Source organism: Lycorma delicatula, chromosome 10, assembly GCF_047948215.1.
Source record: "Lycorma delicatula isolate Av1 chromosome 10, ASM4794821v1, whole genome shotgun sequence".
Classification (NCBI taxonomy): domain Eukaryota; kingdom Metazoa; phylum Arthropoda; class Insecta; order Hemiptera; family Fulgoridae; genus Lycorma; species Lycorma delicatula.
In genome coordinates, this window is record NC_134464.1 from 27066031 (window position 1) to 27088612 (window position 22582).

Genomic DNA, 22582 nt, shown 5'->3' on the forward strand with positions numbered 1-22582 from the left:
CTAAGTTTATGGTAATAAATAATCTCCACCTTGCCAAATTAACTTTTTCATACTAATAATATTAAGCAGTATACTTGTAATTTTCTTTTGATTAATTTTCCATAAATATCAGCCTTTAAAATGAGACAACTTTGAAAGCTGCAGAAAAACGAGTGATTATAATTAGGTTGAAAGAAAACCTAATTCATTATTAATTAATAATAATGATATTTATAAATTAATAATTTGTTACTCAACAATTATGTTTCAAAATTTTTTTTATGATTTTATAACAAATATTAGATTTCATGATTGCTAAAGGTCGTAAAGCAGTTTTTTTGTTACAATTTGACCAGTGATAAAATCTAGGACCAATTACACTGTTTATCTGTTGTTCACAGACCCATGGTAGCTGCTTTAATTTTCTATTTACTGAGGTCATTCAGTACAACTGAGAGCTTAAAACAGCTCACGTCATTTTCATTGCTTGATTGAATTAATTTCATTAAAAACACCCTTAAATTTAAAAATGTTATTCACATCAATTTTTTAACTTATCAATGTGAAATTGATTTCATTATTTTTCTCTAAATGAGGTTTTATCAAAATAAGGAAGTTTTAAACCATTATTAGATATTTAGGGATAATATACACCCTTATCCCTGTTCTATAAATGATATTACTAGCTCTCATATCCAGTTTTTACCTGCAGGCTTGAAAAAAAACATTTTCCTTAATTTCATAATGGATTAGTAATTTTTAATTTTATTGTAAGAGTAGAAGGTATTTTGTTTTAAATAATTGTTTAATCCTACAGTCCAAAATATCATTTGAAGTATTTTTAACTATATTTTAGAACATTTAATGTAACCTGTAATTGAATGTGTACCTGTGTTTATAACTTTTTATTGGTTTAAAAAATATTCCAAAATATTTTTATTCTTGGAGTTAAGCCACTATTAAATCAGCAGAATAAATAAGTTGTCTAGCAATTAAATAATAAATAAATAGAAACATCTGTTTTTTATATAACTTCTTTCTATTCGTGGTTGCTAGTTTCATCATGATGTAATTGTTTTCTTGTGTAAATATTAAATATTAATACATTATATTTGTATTCTAACAGTATCTTATTTCATTTATAATTTAAAATTTGCAAACCCAGCAGGAATGAAGTAGCACCTATTAATATATTAATATCTTCACAGTCCACATGTTATTCCATCTCACATCTTTCTCCAACACTTTCTATTGAAAAAAATCAGATAAATTCAAGGATAATTGTTTTGTGAGGGTGTAATAACTTATGAAGAAAATTTAAGTTTTACATGCTGTACTAATGCTGAGGAACTTAAGCAACATTTCTCAACTTTTCCAGTAAAAGTAGGTGCACCTTTTTTCTTATAGAAAACCAAGTAAGTTTTTAACACACAAACATATTTGTAAATCAAAAGCCTAGAAATTTTATACTACTAGTATACAATTATGATGTAATAGAAAATAAGAAATTTGATGAAATGTAATCAAATAAGTTTGTTTATTTATTGATAATTTCATTGTTTAAACTTTCAATTTCTTCCAACAGAAATTTATCTAGAACCAAAAAATAAAGAATACGGACCAATTTTTAATTCTGGTAGAATGGTGATAATAAAAAATAATGGAAATAAACAGCTGACAACTGATAGTGGAGAAGATATCAGTTCAAAGAAGTTAAAAGCTGGGATTGTAATGGGTGTTGATTATAACATAAAAAATGACTTCAGTACACAATCTGTACCAAATTATTGGCAAAATGATTTTCATTATTTCACCTTAATCTGGAAACCAGGTACAACTATAATTCATCTTCATTTAATACTTAATCGAAGCGATATTTAATTAACGGCTTAACAATAGTAAAAAGATAAAACTGTTAACTGAAAAAGAGTCAAGACTGTTGTATAAATATTACACAGAATGAGTATTCTTAAAATTCCTATAAAATCAAATTAACCTATATAGAGGAAAAAAGAGCTTGTGTAAACTGTTATACCTTGGGATAATAATCATTGTGAGTTAATCCCAAGGTATAACCTGTTTTTGTATTATCCAGTTTAGCCCTCCACATATCATTTAGGACTTCAAGTAACGTAATTTAACTGTGCCATAATTTAATCCATTATTTCTTTGGGAGAAAATTCAAAATACCTTTTGTGGAAATACGGTTCCAACACATGCAATTGATTAAACATTGTCTTTGAAAACTTTTATCTGTTTCTTCCTTCAAATTTTCTCTTGGTCTTAGATAAAAATTATAAATAAAACATGTTTTATGATCTATATAAATTAGTATTTGAAATGTGTAAGTTGTAAAAGTGGAATAGAAAACTTAACCAGTTAAAACTTTACAAAATATGTATCCTAACAGACCTATACATTGGTGTATTTGATTCAAATATCAACAGACTTCTCATGTTTTCATTATATATGTTTTAATCTAAAAGTACAGTTTTCCAAATATGTATGAGTTTTTCAAAAGAAAAAAATAATTTTGAATAAAACAGGATTATGAAAAGGAGAGATTTAATATATTGATCTAGCTAATAGAAAAAATAAAATTAAGTTTGGTTTCACTAAATTAAAGTAGTTTAAAGTTTTATTTATCTCACAAAACATTTTTTTTAGGTACATCAGCAAAATCTACAAATAGTATACTTAATTGTTACTGAAAATTTATTTATATAGAAAAATGAAAACATTTATATAAATATTCTGTAAATTAAAACCAGGAATATAAACCAGTCAAATATTTTGATGGCATCATCAGTAGGTAAGAAGAGAATTAGGGAAGGTAAATAACCATAAAAATAAAAAGAAATAACTACTGATAATAAAAAAAGTATATATATTATTTATAAATGAAAAACAAGCACTCTCAAAAAATTGTAGTATTTTAAGTTGTGTATGCATAATAAAACTGAATCTGACTATAGACTGAAAACTTTGCAACTCTGTTAACTTCCTCAGAAAATAACCCTTGACCGCCACCCTCTCATGTGAGACAATGACTCCAAAATTCTGTAATATTATCAACATGCTTCTAATTTATTTACAAGTTAACCATACCAAATTTTTAAGATTTTTGATCCTGTAAATCCCAGGTTATTAACCAGATGCCAAATTACATACGTGCATGCACAAACAGAAATTGTAGTTTATACTATATCATAATAAAAAGTTATTTAAGGACAATTTAAATAACTTCCCACTTGGATTGGCTAGTATGCTCTTTATATAGAATACAATAAAATAAAAATTTATATCAAGAAAAATAGAGGTACTGTTAACTCTCAATTATGTTAGAAATGTTTATCAAATTTTTTAAGTCTTTTAGACTAACTGCTACGCCCATTAGCTATTAATAAATTCCAACAGTAGGTGTTCTTGATGATATACAGGAACCTGTTTACTAAATGTAATTATGGCTATTTACAATTTGTTTTATTAAAAATATCCTTCATGTTTTAGAATACTATTATGTAATATGTTCCAGATATTGTAAAGCCATCAGGATGCCTATCCTTAACTTAGTGTCCTTACCCAGAGGAACTTTCATAGAAATATCTTTTATCTTGAACAAAATTTAGGCAATATAAAATGTTTATTTAAAAACTATCAAACAAATTTCGGATAATTTTGAGTCCAAAATGACTGTTGGATGAGGTTTTTTGTTATTTATTATTACTCAACAGTGTCTTTAACAGTATAACAGTATCAAAATCATTATTCAGCTATGATCATTAAACAACTGAAAGCCACCACATAATTTCAAAGCTTGCGCAGTGGAAATATGAAATTAAAATTTTGTAGCATATGAAAAATGGTATGCCTGACCGGGATTTTAACCTGGGACCTCTGGTTAGAAGGTCGAAATACTACCAATCAGCCATGGAGGTTGGCATCTAGCTATTAATTTTTAAAAGTTTTTTCATTTTCTGTTTATGATTTAGTGAAATGTAGTTGATAATTCTAAAAGTTATAGAAATCATAATAATATTGTAAATCATGATGATATTGTAAAAGAAAACTTTTAAAAAGTGTAAAAAAAATTACTATTGGGATAGAAAACTTTATTTTATTGATATTGAACTTTTTTCCAGAAAGCATTTCATTTATTGTTGATGGGAACATAATTAAAGAAATAAATACAAATATTAACCTTCAGCAACCAATATACGAGTACCTTCAATTTAGTAAACAGGAAATCGATTCAACATGGCCAAATGCATCTTATCTTGCTCCATTTGATAAGGATGTAAGTTATAATAACAAAACCATATTCTTTTCCTTCTGTCTGTTATATTTATTTTTTCTGTGTTTTTGTTTGTGAAGTTGTTGGCAATGAGATTAATTTTATTAATATAAAATGCAACTATACTTTATTATGATATACTTTTGCAATTATGAATAATGAAATTTTATATTAATTTTTTTTTTTTTTAAATTACTTTAAAACATTTTCAATCATCTTTGTGACTATCCATAGGGACTGGTGCTACTGTCAAATAAAATAAATATATGTTTTTGTGCAAACATTTATATTGTGTTTGCACAAGAACATACAACACTGTACCAAAAGGAATTACACAAATCAAATCCAGCATGCTTTATACTAATAAACAGTTTACTTTTCAAAAAAAGGAGGTTCTCACTTTAACGTGAACAGTTATTTTTTTTTTTAATTTATTTGTAAACCTTACTTTTTACCAAATTACGTATTACCAGTTTTATTATTATATCATGAGGAATAAAAACATTTCTTATTTACTTAGGTGAATGAAATCTTTTCACAACCTTTACAGAGAAACTACAAAAAAAGTAATAATTTTTAAATGATAGATATAGTAATTATATCATTACTTATTATATACAAGCTTATGAATTCTGATGGAAATATGCTTGCAGCATTCCAGTGAAGCTTAAATTTGTATAACACATGTCTCAATCTTCAATCAACTAATGACATAAGTCTCCAAAGGTACATGTTTGTATACAATGATAATGTGATTATTTTTCTCAAATAGAACGTGGTGAATCATTGATATCTAGAAAGACAGATTCAGTACAGGATCTAAGAATACTTTTATTTAAGATAAAAAAATAGTACTATATTAGTAATCTCTTTTACAGTTTCATATAACATTTGGTGTCGCAGTTGGAGGAGTAAGGGAATTTCCAGATAATTCAACCACACAAAATAACCATAAAAAGCCATGGAAAAATTATGGTACTGCTAAGGTAAGATAAATAAACCACAAACCAGTAAAAATAGCATAGACCCTTAACTTATTTTGGTAAATGATTAATTCTAAACATTGCCTCAAAATATGTATCTGGGTATGTGAAATGGAAAATTTGTTTAGTATTAAAAAAAAAAAGTATCAACCATGACCGATGCTCAAACCTGGGACCTTCTGATTGAAATGTTCAGATGTTAATACAATGCCACATAAGACAGAGGAATGGTAAAATTATCTAAAACTTATAGTAATCGCCTATATTTTTGATGACTTTTAATTACAAAATATTTTTCTTCAGATTCATTTCAATAACACATCCATCCCCTAAAAAAAAATAAAAATATAAAGAATACTGAGTGCTTATTTTTTTAAAATCACAATTCAGCATCATTAAACAAAATATCAACAGTGGTTGACAGAATCAGAATTTAGCCCAGTTGTTCTTTGATATTTTGTCAGGTTGTTTATTATTTTAACCCTCAAATCATCAGCAGTTATTATTTGTGACGACATTCATTGTTCAACTGACTTTGCTAATAAACTGGATTTGCTGCATTGCATTATAATATTAATATTTTATTCGTACTCTCATCTTAAAAGTATTTGTATGGTTTTATATTAATCCAATCAACCCAAGTACAGAATTAATAAAATAAAATAGGTAGGACATCTACCTTATTCCATAATCAAAGCAAGAACACTTTTGCGAGTACCTCGCATCATCAGTTGCTGTATAATTTTTCAAATCTTTTGTTGCAATTTACTCATTAAAATTAAATTGAAAATTAAAATTGTTAAAAGATCCTTTCCCATTAAATCAAAATGGAAATAAAATCTATTTTTTTTTTATTCAAAATTTTAAATTGTAAATTAAAATTAAAAACTGCATATTTACAAAATATGAAGTCATTAATAAAGAAATTAAATTAAAAGTCAAAATTAAAATTAATAATAAAAATCCAATTTAGGCATATGCGGTTTCCACCAGATCTTGACATTTTTACATCTAAGGAATAAAAAACTGGATGAAAATTTTCTGGATGTTTGTATGTACCTGTGTGTTTGGTGTTTCACACCTTATTTCTCCAGAACTACAGTACCAATTTTGATCAAACTTGGTCAGACTACTTCTGTATATGGGGCACTAATGCCATTAAATTTTCAACTTAAAAAGTCAAAGGGGTGAGGCTGTAGAGCAAGGTCACCCTCAGTATCTCAAAATTTCATCTATTAAGATCTTATTTTTCTTGGCATATTTGTTAACAGTTAAAAAATAATATTTATAAAAATTATGTTTTTCAAAATTGCACCTCCATTTCAAAACATTCTTTAGACTAGTGGCTGGGTGTACTGTGTCAATAGTACTTCTTGTCATCACAAGGACCGCTAGTGTAGCACTGACTTACAGCTGTACAAAAAATATTATATTTAAATAAAATTATAAGTTGTATGTGGAAGCTGTGAATTAGAAAAAAGTTGTGTGACAGGAAAGTCCTACAACTGTGTTGTCAGTTATTTCTCCTTTTGCATTCTTTGTAAAGATGCTTTTTGAATGGATTTCTTGATTGTGTGCTTTTTGTGTAGTTTACAGCTGCATTTTAAAACATTATTGTTAAATGTAACTTTTCAAAATGATTTCCTAATATTAAAAGATTGCAATATTTTTTTTTTTAAGTATAGTTTCAGGTTATTTTGAACATAATATTCAATTTTGTAAATTTTGATATTGCATATTTCATGCAGTAAATCACATTTATATTAAATTAAAACTAACAATATAATTTAGGATAGGTTTACAACCCTATTCAACTTTGTTATTTTTTCGGTATAATTTTAAATGTTTTAGTGAATATGTTAAGTATGTCCAAGTTTGTAATAATAAGAGATAAATATTTTGTGGGTAATTTTTCCAGATACAGGACAAATATTTATAAACAAAAAATAAAGGGGTATATTGTTAACAATTTCTTTTATTTCATGCCAAGAAGCATTTCAACTGGTCTTCAGTTAAGGGAACTGTTGAAAAGTGTTTTTACTTAGAAACAAACACTGCTACGCCAATCAATCAGGTAACATTTCAAAACCATACCATGATGATTATATGTATGACTAATAAAAGTTTAACTGTCCTAAAGTCATTGAAAAAAAACACTGTCAAATAATTGATCTATGGCATGCCACTTATCAATCATTAATCACCATATTTTTTTAACACTTACAGCATACATTTATCATGAGAATTCAATAGATTATTTTATTTTAATAAATAGATTATAAGACTTCACGGTTTCAGCAAGATGTGGCTACTTGCCGCACAAAATAATCTCTAAAGGCTTGTGGTTTGCTGTCTTCTATTCTTTCTTCAGCAGATATTTTTTTCTGGGGCCATATAAAGGGACTATTGCTTAAAAATAATGCCCTCATACTTCTCAGGAAATGAAAACAGTTTCAAGTGGTAGCACTGCTAGGAAGAACATAATTCAAATAGAGTTGCTGAAAGAAGAGAAAAAATAAAGGCTTGCTCTAATGAAAATTATGGGCATTTACTTCAATTTAATATAATTTTAATAAATTAATTGCATGTTTTACCCTTAAATTAACTATTTTTTTGAATCCAAATTTAAAAAAAAAAATGTTTTAAGAACAAGTCTATTAAAGGCTTTTTTCAAGCTTAAGAACTGTAATTTAAAAATAATTTTATATAAGTGATTTTATGTAAATATTTAACTGTTTATTTACTAGTATTTATCATTGATTTTTCTTTTTATGATCCAGTACCTACTTAATTTCTGGCAGGACAGAGAAAACTGGTATCAGACTTGGAATGAGAAGAATCAGCACTACAAATTGATCACGTAAAAGTAACCGCATTACCGTAGACTAACAATTTTAACAGTCGTTTAATAGATACTATTACAAGTTGTTAAGAGTAGAATTAATAAAGATTTTGCAAAAACAGAACATATTGTTAAAAAAAACATCTGGATAGCCATTCATGCTATTTATTACACATTGAGGAGATTACTATTGCTGCTGCTCCTTTCACCTATCAAACACAGAAAAATGATCACATCTAAAATTTAAGGTCTGAATTACATATTTAAACAAAAGTAATTTTCTTACAAATTAAACAAGTACAGGCGGCACAACCAATCTTGATGCTTGGTGCCATGGCAGCGATGGCCGCAATTCAAATCATACTGTTATCCTTTTAGTACAACATTTATTTACTTCATTACATAACAGCAAATGAACCTTCATAAGATGTATTGTGGTGTTAATATTGGATTGCAGAACACAATTTTTTGAAATTTTAATCATCTTAATGTATAATGTATGAGAATATTTTGAAAATTATTACAGTTTTGTCAAATTTAACTGGCTCACTGAAAAATTGTTTAATATCTGTCCATTTTCTCTGAAAAAAAAATGTTATTATGCATTTTTCAAAATTGTAAATGTGACAAGAATTACAGAAGAGAAGATATAAAATGGTATAATTTGCAAATCAAAATGTATTACATTCGCTGAGTGCTTGTATACAATTTTATTTTCAAAAGTTAGTGCAAAATGATTAAATACACTTAATAATGGAATAGGAAATTACAACAGAAACTAATTACTTTTAAATGTTAGGACAAAATTAAACATGGTTAACACTATCTACTTTGCATTATCATTTTTAAGGTTACTGTCATCAAAATCATCACTGTCACTTTCTTTATCTTCTTGTAAAGAAATAATAAATGATTCCTTAGTATTGTCAATAATGTGTTTTTATCGCATATATTCAGCTTCTATTTCCTTTACTTTATCACAATACACCTTTCAATTTTCTTCATTCATGTTGGGCACTTTATTTTCACACAGTCTTTGAATATCTTTGATATTAAAAGTTAGATTATGACTTGCTACATATCCTTTAACTTCTGACCAAACAATCTCTAAACAATTTAAATCTGGATGGTATGGATGTAGTCAGGGAATGTTATGCCCTTGTTTTTGTAAGACTTTTCCCTGTGTGCTTTTACCGAGTCTACAATGGTGGTTTCAGCCGTAAAAAAGATAATGTTAGCAGAGGAAGAATGAGGAACAAAATGCTTCTGCAACCATTTTATCATAATGTTATTGATTTTTCTTAAATAGGAGATTGGTAATTTTTCTAAAACAGCTTTCCAATAGGGTGCACTGTCAGAAATTACAACAGAATTATCGGAAAGGTTTGAACATCTCTTCTGTTCATTTTAAGTTTTCTTCCACTTTCATTTGACCTCTGTAATCGCCACAACTTTTTAAACCTGCTTTCCATGTTAGTAAGGAGTTTGGTATAAAACCCATTTCTTCTCCGGTATGTGCAATAGTAAGGAAATTTCAGCCTTTCACCTGAATCACTACACTACAATTTATTAATGTGGAAAGTTAATATATATGACTTGTCAAGGTACACTAACGGCCTGTTTTCACTTTTAAATTTTTTTATAGAAGTCAGATACTGAATATGCTTAAACATTATGTCATGTATCTTAGTGAAACTTTTCTGTTAATTTCAGTTTTTCTCCACCTAAAACCCAATTCTTTTATTATTTTTCTCAAACTTGTCTCGTTTCCGTAATAACCAATGGCAGCTTTAAGCGCTAACATTATCTTTTCACAATTGGCAGTTATTTATGAATTTCATGAAATCTGTTTATAGTCCATCTCACCACACACTTATCAAAGAGGGTTTGTATTTTATTTGAGTAGAGAAAGAAGTCTCTGCCAGATATTTGGCTAATTTTCCTAGCAACCGCTTTTTCTCTTTTTTCACTTATTGAACTTTGATTGCAACACCCTGCATGCAGCTGCTGTTCTGTCTTCACATTTTTAATGTTATCAGGTGTTTTCTTTCATACACACTGTTTATTATTTCTTGCGGCTGCTGTTTAAATATTTTTATTTTTTTTACAGTAGATTTAAGTTCACTCATAATTATAAAACAATAAAAATACACAACTGATTATAAAATGTGATTACTTTTCTCAATCAAAACTCGAATAAAAAGAAACAGAATTTACACAAATGTGCTTACAGGATCAACAAATACATGACTGTTAATTGGATTCAAGCATTCAATAATACAGGCTTACGGGTAATTATTTTTACACTGGCCTGGCTGTATTTGTAAACTATGAGCTAATAGCAAACAGTATAGCTGTTTCTTGATATGATTCTAAAAAAGGTTATTCATTTCCTGAGTTACAATTGGTTTGTCTGCGTTTATTTTTGGAATTAATAAATTCACGATAGATTATAAACCTTGTTTATATATGACAGACAATTATAATGTTAGTTAATTTACCATTTTTCTTCTGATGTACTTGTTTAATAGGCCTACATTCTTATAACATTTAAAAATATACCATAATATTTATTTTAATGGCAAAACACTTGATTTATCAAGTAAGAACAGCAGAATTAGAAAATATTTTTAAATATTCCATAATACCACCCAGTAACATAAAATAATAAGTTGTATTTACAAAATAACAATTTACTTCTGCACGTGAAAACTGAATGTTTTCAGTATGCATAATAGGCATTGTACTAACTCATAGTCTAAACTTCAAGATTCATTGCGGCAGGTATACCATTATGAATAAATCAGCAGCCATATTTTCTGACTTGCAAAAACACTGCTTGCAATAATATATCAAACCATGCACTAAAAAAACTCTTGTTTTTATACATTTGTACGTTTAAAGCTATGTAAGAAATGAAGAACACAGAGATTTTGTTTTATTTTAATGTTAATTTATAAGTTTTCTTTATTTTGTTTTAATGAAGATCTCTGTTTACAACTGCTTTCATAAATCTGAATTTTTATAACTTAAAGGTTACTTAATATTTATTGAATAAATGTATGTTTTATAAAGTAAAAACTTTTCATTTATTGAAAAATCTTTTTTTCCTCGATAATATAATCTGGATGGTGCAGAGAAGTATCCTTGAGATTTTAAAAACTGAATACAAATTAATTTTGTCTGAACTTTTCTTTTGAACTTAAACAATTCCAAAACCAACTACACTGTTCATAAATGCTAATTTATCGTATCTCTCTCATTAATTAACTTTTGTGTTTTAAATTACACAATTTCTTTTTTAATTAAAAATTAACATGGTAAGGTTAGTTTTTACTTTAACTAATAAGATGAAATTCACCTGTTCTGCCACAATTCTTAATTTCAATAATGATATTACACCTTATGTCATCAAGTACATCTGTTTTTTTTCAAATGATAAAGGATATTAAGAAAAATGCAAGTAAAAAGAATAGAATGTATTTTTAAGCTTTTAATATTTGGATTTCAGTTATAACAATTTTTTTTTCTTTGTTATTATGCACCTTGATGCATTTGGTTTATTTGAGAATGAATTTTTTTGTAGCAAGATCATATAAGTCTCCAACCTCCTCTCTTAACGCAACCATATACCTTGAATTTTATTTCATATAGTTTTTCCTGGATATTTTGTTGTAAATACTTGTGATAGTACTTGAAAGATCACCTTGTAAACTGAAAACAGTCACTTGGTGTAAGATTTAGGATGTATGTGAATCATCAATCAAAATTAAAGGGTCTGTGGATACATATATATATTATTATTAGCTAATTATATCATATAAAACTTATTCAGCCACTCCACAAGGTACAGAATAAAAAAAAAATTAATTTAAATAAATTAATATTTAATATTGTACATAAACCTCCAAAACATATAAATTATGGAATTTAAACTTGCTATATTAGTTTCCAGTAATCAGTTTTCCTGATATCCTGCATCTTCAGTTTGTATTTCATTATAATTTGTAATTTTATTTTAAATTAGTTTTCTATTTTGTAATTTTGAATTGTATAATGAAAATATATGTAAATTTTGCTGTTCTTTTGGAATACCGCAAAAACAATTGTTGGAAGTTAATTTGGTAAGTTTAACTTAAAATTAAAATGTTACATAACTTCATTACTAAAACATGTTTCTTAAAGTCTTTTATCTCAATGTTTAATGTTTTAATGAAACTGATAGGTTTTTTATGTGATTTTAATAATTTATCTTTGAAAGAATACTAGGTTTCATACAGTGCAATTTTGATACTGATCCTACTAAAATGGTTTATTAAATTTAATTTGTTAGTTTATTACATTATTTGACACTTATTGGTCATAATTTTATATTATACAATTAAGATATGTTCAATAAACATTTTTCATAATTTTGAACTACACCACTGAAAAAGTGCTATGGAGGTGGTGACATTAATCTTCTAATATTTTTGGATAATATATTGCCAAAACAATATGATTTTATTTTCATGATCATAACATTTCTGTGTGCTCTATGCCTTCACCTAACTGGTTTGTTTCTTTGGGTTTTTAAGATTTTCTTTGGGTTGGTTAAGATTCTCACAACTACAGGGTGTCCCATATAAAACGCAACTCATCAATCACTCATCCATGAAATTTCAAAAGTCATGCTTACTTCCCTACTCGTTACTAAAATAGACTCTTCCAACATCTGAACATCACGATGACGCAGTAGAACACTACCGATAGTAACAACAATGCAATCATAACATTCAGTGTACTACTAGAGACAAGATGGTGTTTTCGCTAGATGAACGTGTTTTCATTGTTGAGTCTTACTTCAGTACGAAATCAGTGGTTGCAGTGCAAGATTTGTTTTGCCATAAGTACCCAGATAAACCAGCTCCTAACAAAACATCAGTATTAAGGTTAGTTGCAAAATTTAGAGAGACTGCTTCTGTTAATAACAAGGAACACAAAAGATCTGCGTCAGTGTTAATACAGATACAGTCACTGAAATCAAAGACCGATTACTTGCCTTGCCAAATAAATCGATCAGACGTTTGTCTGCTGAAATTAATTTGTCTAAATCAACTGTTCATCAGGCGACCAAACAATTACAATTACAACCTTATCGCATTCAAACGATTCATCAACTTTTTGAGCCCGACAAAGAAAAACAGCTACAATATTATCAATGTTTCCATCGATTTCTGCATGAGGGAATTAATGTTATGGATTCGTTATTTTTCACAGATGAAGCACGGTTTCATTTGGATGGCTACGTAAACAGCCAAAACAGTAGAATTTGTAGTGCTGAAAATCCCCATGTTTATCACGAAAAACAATTACACCCACAGAAGTTGGACGTGTGGTGCCCGATATCACAGAAGAAAATAATCGGTCCTATTTTTTTCGAGTGCACCATTAATGCAGAATGATATCAGGATATTTTATTTCAGTTCATTGCGATATTGCACTACGCAGCTCAACTTCTGATTTCATTGAGGAATTCTTTGGTAATTGTGTTATCGGTTGAGGCTTGTGGCCACCAAGATCTCCAGATTTGACTGCGGCGGATTTTTTTCTACGGGGTTACCTCAAAGAAAAAGCCTACAGCAACAAACCACAAACACTTGAACAATTGAAAGTCAATATTGAACAAGCTGTATTAAATATCCAGCCACAAACTTTGAAAAAAGTTGCAAGAAACACTGTAAAAAGAATTGAAGCTTGTATTCAAAAAGATGGCGCCCACTTCCAACATTTACTCTAAATGTAAGGTAATGGATGGTAATAATAAAAATTACATTTACATTTACACATACCTTTTTATTATTTCAATACCTACCAATATAAGGTTGGGTTGCGTTTTATATGGGACACCAGTAGATAGTAACATAAGCAAACATAAAGTTTTATTTTGTTTTCAAACTTATTAATACGTTAATGCAGTCTAATTAATCATAAAATCGCTGATTCTGTTGAAATATAAGCATAATAAGAGAAATTATTTTTGTATGCAGTTATTTACTTATTAATTGGTTGCCTTACTAAGGTAAGTGTTAATAATATTGCACATAAGCTGAGCTTCTGGTTACGTGATATGGTCATAGATTGTAGGTTGGTGACGAGCACTCTTCCTTGTCAAAATGGTTTGTAATTACCCATCAATTTGATGAGTGCTTTAATATTATGAGTTTTATATTTTACTGATAATCTCTTTGATAATGCTGGGATATGGTCAGTAAAAAATAATTAAAAAATTTGTATAGTGCAGAGTTGGTAAATTATTTATCTTTCGTTCGTAGCACCTGTAAATATGATTAATATAAACAGATTCTGTATTTTTACAAATATGTAACGGATTCATATATTTACTGGAATATTTAACAGAAATAATTTCTGTGGTGATCTCCCTGGCAGAGTAGTAGCGTCTTGGCCTTTCATTTGGAGGTCCAGGTCAAATCCTGGTCAGCCGTGGCATTTTTCATACACTATAAAATTCCATTTCCATATTCCACGCATAAGCTTTAAGCATATATGATATCATGAAGCCAAAAAATAAATACTTAAAGTTAGAAGAATGCTATGTTAAGAGTAGTTTGAAAGAATTTAGTAGAAAAATAAAAAAAATGTCTTGTTTAAATATTACATATGTAGAACAGCAAAGTTCTGTAAAAAAATGCCAGCAATGAATTACTGGCATAACTGGGAAAGTTATGCCATTCAAGCTGTACAGTTCATTTTTTTAATTCAGTTAATTTAATTTTGACTCTTATTTGAATGTTTATGTTAAACTAATTCATTTTTAGTGAAAAAGAATAACTAAAATTATGAATTATTTTTCGCATTTTTATGAAAAAATATTTATTTCTAATTTTATGACATAGTTAAATAAACACAAAAAAAAATTGATATACTTGTGGAAGATTTAATGAAAGTTGAAAATGAGACTATTATTTTGTATTTTTGTTCTTTTCTAAACATACACATTAACATAAAGTATAACAAGTGTGAATAAAAAATGACTTTTGTTGACATGTCAATCAGTTGTGCCCTATGTTTTTGATACCTTCATATATCAACTCTTGAAGAAACAGTCTATCTACGATATTAGTATATTAGCATCATAATTTTGAAAAATAGTTTTCAACTTTTTGTAAATTTTGGAGTTCTTGCAAGAGGTTTTTTTTTTTAGTTATTAAAATATTCATTAAGATGGATTTTAAAGAAATTAAAATTGAGATGAAAAAAAATTGATTAATATGGGAGAGATCTCCCATCAGGGGAGGAGTATTAAGTTATTTTAGTGACTTTCTTGTTTAAAAAGTGTATTTTGAGCATTAAAAATTTAAGCAGGTATAATTTGAACAGTATCTCTTCTCATTCTGAGAAATAAAGTAATACTTTTATAAGTCATAAAAAAGAAGTTTTGCTAGAAAAAGAAAAACTATTGGAAAATATTTTGGAAACATTATCTAACTACAAATGAAAGAGATTTTGACTTTCACCCAAGAAAAATTTACTAAAGACTACCCATAGTCCTTTCCATTTAATTGAAATAATAGGTGAAAAAATACCCTTACAAATGAACAGATATAATTTTTTTTTAAATGCACATTTTATTGAAAGAAATTAATCTTTTTTACCATCAGTTATACAAAATAAAACTTTACAATGGAACGCTTACATGACAATATTAGAATTGTGTCTAATACTCTGTAATATATACTGATATGTCTATAATACTCTGTAATTATTTGATTTCTGTGAAGTTGTCTCTTTATTTTAAATAAAATAATTAATTTCCTGGTTCAGTGTTTGTACACCTGCACCACATTAATACAATTCTAATCAACCTTTGATGAACATTATAATTGTATATATGTTTCATAGACAATGTTCCAAGTTTTTAAATGCAAATTTGAACTTTTTAAATTCTTTGGATTGTTTTACAGTTGTAGAAAATGCCTGAAACTTGTAAAATTTCATTAGGATTTACAAGTGTTACTGTTACTTACTGTATTCCCTGTTATTTCGTATGTAATAATTATTATTGAATTTAATATGGATAATAATCACTTTCCTTTTCTGTTTTTTAATTTTGTATTTCATGATGAACTGTTAAAGGTTTCTTACAGTTTTTCTCAATTCCAGGCAAATGCTGGACCAGTGTATTTTGTTTTCAAAGAGCAGCATACCTATTCATTTTTTAAATAATCTATTTTATTGTCTAATTACGTACTGATTTGAATAGAATGTTGAAATTTATTTAACCAATTTTATTTTACTACATGATGAAGTTATAAGATCACATGATACATGATATAAGTCTGAGTAAGAAAGTTAACTATATCCAAAATGTATGTAGATAGTATTTAGAAAAAAGAAGGTTACTTGTATCGTTTTCAAAATTCAAAGTACATAAGATCATAATTCAAAGAGAAGATAATTAACATAACAAATACTAGTAACATTGGTAAACACAATAATCCTAAAACATACAAATTACAATGACTGCGCGGAATATTATTCTAGAGCTGGACATGTAAATAACAGGCTCAACCTTTAGCAAATCGTCTTGTAGAAACACTTATAAATGTATAATTCACATTATGAAAATGTTATATGCGTTGTATAAAAGCCATGAATTCAGTATGCTTGAACAATATAAAATTTATATACAATTAAATTTTATAAAAACAACTTATTGAAGTTAAAAATTACAATAAGTATAAAATATAATACTAAACTATATACTAAAAGGTTTCATAATAAGTTTAAAATGTATACCATTGATAACAGCACTATTTAACACCTTCAACAAAGCTCTTAGAAGATTCAGAACTATACTTACTTCCTTTATTTGGAAAAAGATTTTTGTATTTGGAAAATTTCTTTCTTTGATAAAGGTCTCTATATAATAGAGACCGAAGTCAAGTCCTATTATGTTTTTGTGTAATATAATATTTAAATTTATTTATTATTTGGAGAAAAATAAAATCAAGTAAAATTACTATACAAAATAACTTGAGTTTTAATCCTGATGGAAGAAATAAACTTTTAAAAACAATTCTTCCATGAAAGGTATGATCAACCAGATAACATCTGCCTGGTAATTTTTTCAGTACAGGTGGACATGAAAAAAAAAAATTGAGCCAATAAAAAAATATGAAGTGCCCTAGAATATCCAATTTGTGGTAAGCTCTCAGAAAAATTTGTGTGTCTTTAATAAGATGTTCCTTTCAAAAAATTAATTGGGCTTGTTCTTTTTCACAAAATAAGTAAGGTGTATATATTCTCTGAGTTGACCTAAATGATCGATAATGTTAGCTAATATTTATGTAAGCAACAAAAGACCAGTTTAAGAATACAATTAAAAGTTACTTGGCAAAATAAATTCATATAATAATATCTAGACGGTCACTTATGTTATTTATAGAAAAAGAAATCTTGTAAAGATTCATTCCTACATAAATTTTAAATACCAGCCACTCGCTCATCATATTCTAACAGCTCATCCTAGGAAAGTGAGATATTTAAAAGAAATTCAATCTCCAGAGAATGAAAGCAATGACTAAATAATGCTTATCTTCTAACTTTCTAATTCCTAAACATGTAGAAATCAGAACTTGGCTGCTTTTAATGATTTTGAATTGTGATGGAATTCTATTTTTGAACTGTACTTTTGATGAGATGACTTGAATAAAACAGTGGTCGTTAAGAAACGATTAACTCCTCAAAACGATCTCCACATGGTCATTTTGAGGTTATTAAATGCTAAAATTCAGTACAGTTCTCAAACCTGTAAAACCACAATTTCTGGTATAATTTAATTCAAAATACCATGTCATTACTTATCAGTTGTATTAAAAAAGATTACGCTTTATATGATATTTGTTATGCTTCTCCTTAAGCTAAAGGCTTTACCTGGTAAGCAGCTCAACCACATGGTGGGTTATTTTATAAAACCAATTGATATAAAAAAGTGTTTAGACAAAAATATCCATAGGCAGATACTGCATAAATATTACTGGCATTAATATCTGTTAAGTTCACCAAAGCCTTGAAATGGATTTAATGAACTTCCTTGAAAAGGAGGACACTGGGAGGATAGATTCAAGAATAAATAAAATGAATGCATAGTAAAAAAGTGATTGTATATCCACACAAACTATGAATCAAAACAAACCTTTTCAGAGGACTACTTTGAGATTCCCTGCAGAAAGTTTCATTTTAATCATAATTCTTCAGAAGATCAGGGTAATTTTATCATAACACCAGCACATTATTGATCAACAACTTTGCATCAGTCACCTATCAGGTAAATTCTACAAAAGTTATTTTTCTTTCAGATATTAAAGACCTACCTTAGAACAGGTATAATTTCTCATAGGAAATTACTCATTAATAAAACTTTATGATGTAAGAATGTATTTGATTGAAATATAACCTATAGAAGGGTTACTAGGGCTTGAATGCTGGAGCTGTCCCAAATCAGCTGAATTTGGAAGACATGTTCATCACTAGACCAACCCAGTGGGTACTAGTGAGAGACTGCTCTTAAAATAAAATAACCCATTTAGAATCGTGGTGTAAAATGACTGGATTTGCGTTTTCTCTGGAGAAGATGAAATACATCTGCTTTTCATGTTTGAGGAAAAATACTGACTCTCAACTGTTTGCATGATGAACCAGTTGAAATATGTACAGAGGTTAGATTTTTAGGAATGTGGTTTGATCAATGACTAATGCGTGTAATATATTTAAAGGAGCTGAAAGTAGAATTTTTAAAAATGATGGACATGCAGAGAGAGTTTTATCTAATACTCAATGGGGAGCTGATTAAGTATGCATGTTGCCCTTCTACCGAGTTCTAGTCCATTCCTGCTTGGAGTACGGTTGTGTTGCTTATTCATACACTTGGTCCACTGCTCTTAGAATGCTAGATGTAGTTTATCATTCATTCATCTATCTTGCTACAGGTGCATTTCATTCAAACCCTGTGGAAAGTGGTGAGATGCCTTTGGAAGACAAACCAAATGATCTGCACTTATGTAGCAATGAAGTCATCTAACTTTTGATGCGGTGTTCTCTAACACACATTTGAATCAATACGAGGAACAGTTGAGATCTACTGCTGGTTTTATTTTACTTTTGGGTTTTTAGTATTTAATATTTATTTACATACTATATGAATTTTCTAACCGGGACTGAAAATGACACTTTGTTGTGTCCCCAGGAAAAAAAGAAAATGGAAAGGATTCCAGAAAACAAAAAATCTTTCACTACAGTAACCCATTCCTTGATCCATCAAGGCATTTTAGAAAAACACAACACAAGGAAGGAAACTTAATGAACCAAAGAATGAACAGTTTAAAACTGACAAGTGAATATAAAAATATATTTTATTAATAATAACAGTGATAAGACAATTTCTTTAATAAAAAAAATCATATTTTATTAATAACTAGAAGTAGAGTACCAAATCACACTCTGATATCTTTAATCTTTTGAGGTAATTTTACAACTATCAAATGATTTTACGTGCAACTTATGCTGCTTGGTCCAATTGCCTTATTATCTAGTAAAGGATATTTATTTTTAATTGGCCACTAAAGTAGATATTTCTTACAATAATTTTGATAATTATGAAACAGAATATAGTTTGATGAAGCTAAAATGATCCAAGATACATTGTAACTTGATGAAAAATATATTTGTTACTTTGGTTTAATTACAACACAAAATGTACTTGTTTAATGGTAATTGAAAATCTTTATGAAGGAAAACACCCAATGTAGTAATTCATAAAACTGAAAAAATGATAATCAATTAAAATGTAACGCAGGAAAATATAATCATTAAACAATGTTTTTTTTTTATTTTTTTATTTAGGAAAGAATATTTAATGTCTACCAGTAAACAAGTAGAGAAATGTAATGTATATTAACAAAATGTACATCTATTACAAATAATAAGTCATATACAATGTGGTCAAAGAAAATAAGATGATATTTAACAAATAATTTAATAATGTTGCAGAAAGTTAAACAAAACAAACCATTAATTGTATGAGATTCACTAAAATTTAGCTACATCAAAATAGTGGTATCTTACTACCCAGTCCTCAGAAATCAAAACCAAAAAAACAAATCTACAATATCAGTCATTACTCAAATTATACTTCTTACAATAGAATAACTATTTCACATCAAAACTATAATGAAACAAGCAATAAATTAACATGTCTAACATATAAATATTTAGAAATACAATATAATACGTCATAATTAAGAAAAACACATTCACATAATCAGAATGTTCAATGCTACAATTATCCAATTCAGCTTCATATTTTTTAGGGTCATACGATTTAATAATTCTATTTGATATAATTAATCCCGCTAAAGCATTTTTTAAATGTCTTTTCCTTAAATCGATCAAACATTTCTTCATTTTCATAATAACTATATGATAATAAATTGGAAATAGTTGTTTAATTTTCTCATCATTATAAACACAGAAATTATCAGATTTTGCTATTAGATTCATCTCATATTCAGATAATTTACAACGAAATTTTAAAAATGATAAATTATCTACTATATTTGTAGATTGCATTTTATTTAATTCAGCATTACAATCATTAATAAATTCAGTATAATTCAATCTTATTGGAATTATAATTTTATTGGTGAATTCTATTCACCTCATCAGGAAGAACTAAAAATAAATGTTTTATAAATTGTATTTTCACAAAATGATGTAAACCATTCATCTCGCTGAGACATTTTATTTCTCAATCACCATTTCTTGCAGTTACATCGGCATTAGCATATATAATTAGCACACTGGTAAGGACTGGTGAATGAGCACATTGAAGTGGTGTGTTCGACATAGAATCTGCCAATTTTGCAAACAAACCTTCTTCTGAAAATGTTATGATCAATTTAACTAATCTTTTTTCATTTAGAATACTTAATAATCTACAGACATTATCAAAACAGTTTATATCTAAACCGATACAAAATAATATTTTTTCAACATAAATCTCTGGAGCATGTACATAAATATTAAAAATTAGATTCTTATCTTTCTTAACTAAATCCTTATGATCACAGATAAGCAAAAAAGCAAGTTCGACATGAAAAGAATATAATTTAGATAAAAAAGATGGATAATCTTGATCAGCATTCTCATTAATATTTTCATTACAATATAAAAGTTCAATTACAATTTTAAAACGTGTAATATAATTTTGAGCGTAAATTAAAGGTGTTTCACTTTCACTAAGATTTGCCAAATATTTACGAATACTTGCTTCCTTATCTAACAGTGCAACCAGAATTTCCTCATTATCACATTCCCTTTGAAAAAATGCATGGTATAAAGCTGTATGATCATCTTTATCAATAGAATCTATATCGGCACCGTTTTCAATTAACGTAGATATAATTTCTATTTTAATACTTTTTTCACCAAATAATACGGCATACATTATTGGCATTAAACCATTATTATCACAAATATTTACATCAGCACCTTTTTGAATCACAAAACTTACATGTTCTTTATTATTATTAACATCTTCTAATATATGCAATAAAAGCGTATTATTATTTTCATTATGAGTGTTTATATTCACACAATTTTCAATAAGTATTTGTATTACTTCTTTAAAGAGGATGAACCCCGGGTCCGAGTGTTTAGGAGAGACCGAGGAGAAGCGGTCGGCATGGACCATAATCACGTCCAAAAAGGAGTCAAGAATATCAATAGAGTTTCGACAATTGGTCGACTCTTATTTAAGTGAGTTGTGTCACGAACATAAATCTGGCACTAAAATATGAAGGACTCCAGGGCGCCAACCGAACCCTAGATACAGTCGTTTCTCGACTTTTGGGCAAGATCGACCAGGTTGTGGAGGGCGTCGGGAGCTTCACACCAGTGACGGATGTGGATCTTCTTGGCAAGATCTACATCTCTATTAAACAGGTGGAGGAGAAGGTGAAGAAGCCTGTCTCATTCGCCGCGGTAATGGCCACTCCTGGGCCTAAGCGGGTTAATCCACCGCCACCAGCCAGACAACAGCTATCAAATTTAAGCAGGCCACCATTAAGGTGATGCCTGTAAAACCTGGTCCAGGGGCGTCGACGGAGCGAACCCTAAAGAAGGTCCTAAACCTGCAGAGGGAAAGTTTCCATATCTCACTCAATCTGGAACCTTTATTGAAACAAGGGTCATTGTTTCGGACAATAAAATAAAAGACAATGGCGTAATCCTGGAGATGGTTAATGAGCAACAGGCTGCACAGTTGCTAGAATCTGACGTTCTCAAAAAGAACAGGCTGAAGGCTCACTTGTTGGCCAAGCAAAGGTCACAGATAATGGTATATATGCCTCAGGCAACAAGGGTAGAGAAGCCAAAAATCCTCAAGGCAATACACGGCCAAAATCCATCCCTGTATATGGCCGT

General features: G+C 28.4%; 1 protein-coding gene across 2 annotated transcripts in view; it reads left to right on the plus strand.

Annotated features, from left to right (window-relative positions):
- The first annotated feature begins 1567 nt into the window (after positions 1-1567).
- The window catches only part of LOC142331111 (beta-1,3-glucan-binding protein-like), a 190710-nt gene continuing 169695 nt past the window's right edge, over positions 1568-22582 (plus strand). Inside the window, exons 1-4 of one of the 2 annotated variants that reach the window (XM_075376787.1) lie at positions 1568-1810; positions 4122-4276; positions 5152-5259; positions 8037-8893. In XM_075376787.1, coding sequence (XP_075232902.1) covers positions 1621-1810; positions 4122-4276; positions 5152-5259; positions 8037-8120 — 537 coding nt within the window. In that variant the 5' untranslated portion in view covers positions 1568-1620 and the 3' untranslated portion in view covers positions 8121-8893. Of the gene's footprint in view, positions 1811-4121; positions 4277-5151; positions 5260-8036; positions 8894-22582 lie in introns of those variants that run through there. The other variant, XM_075376786.1, reaches the window with a different exon arrangement.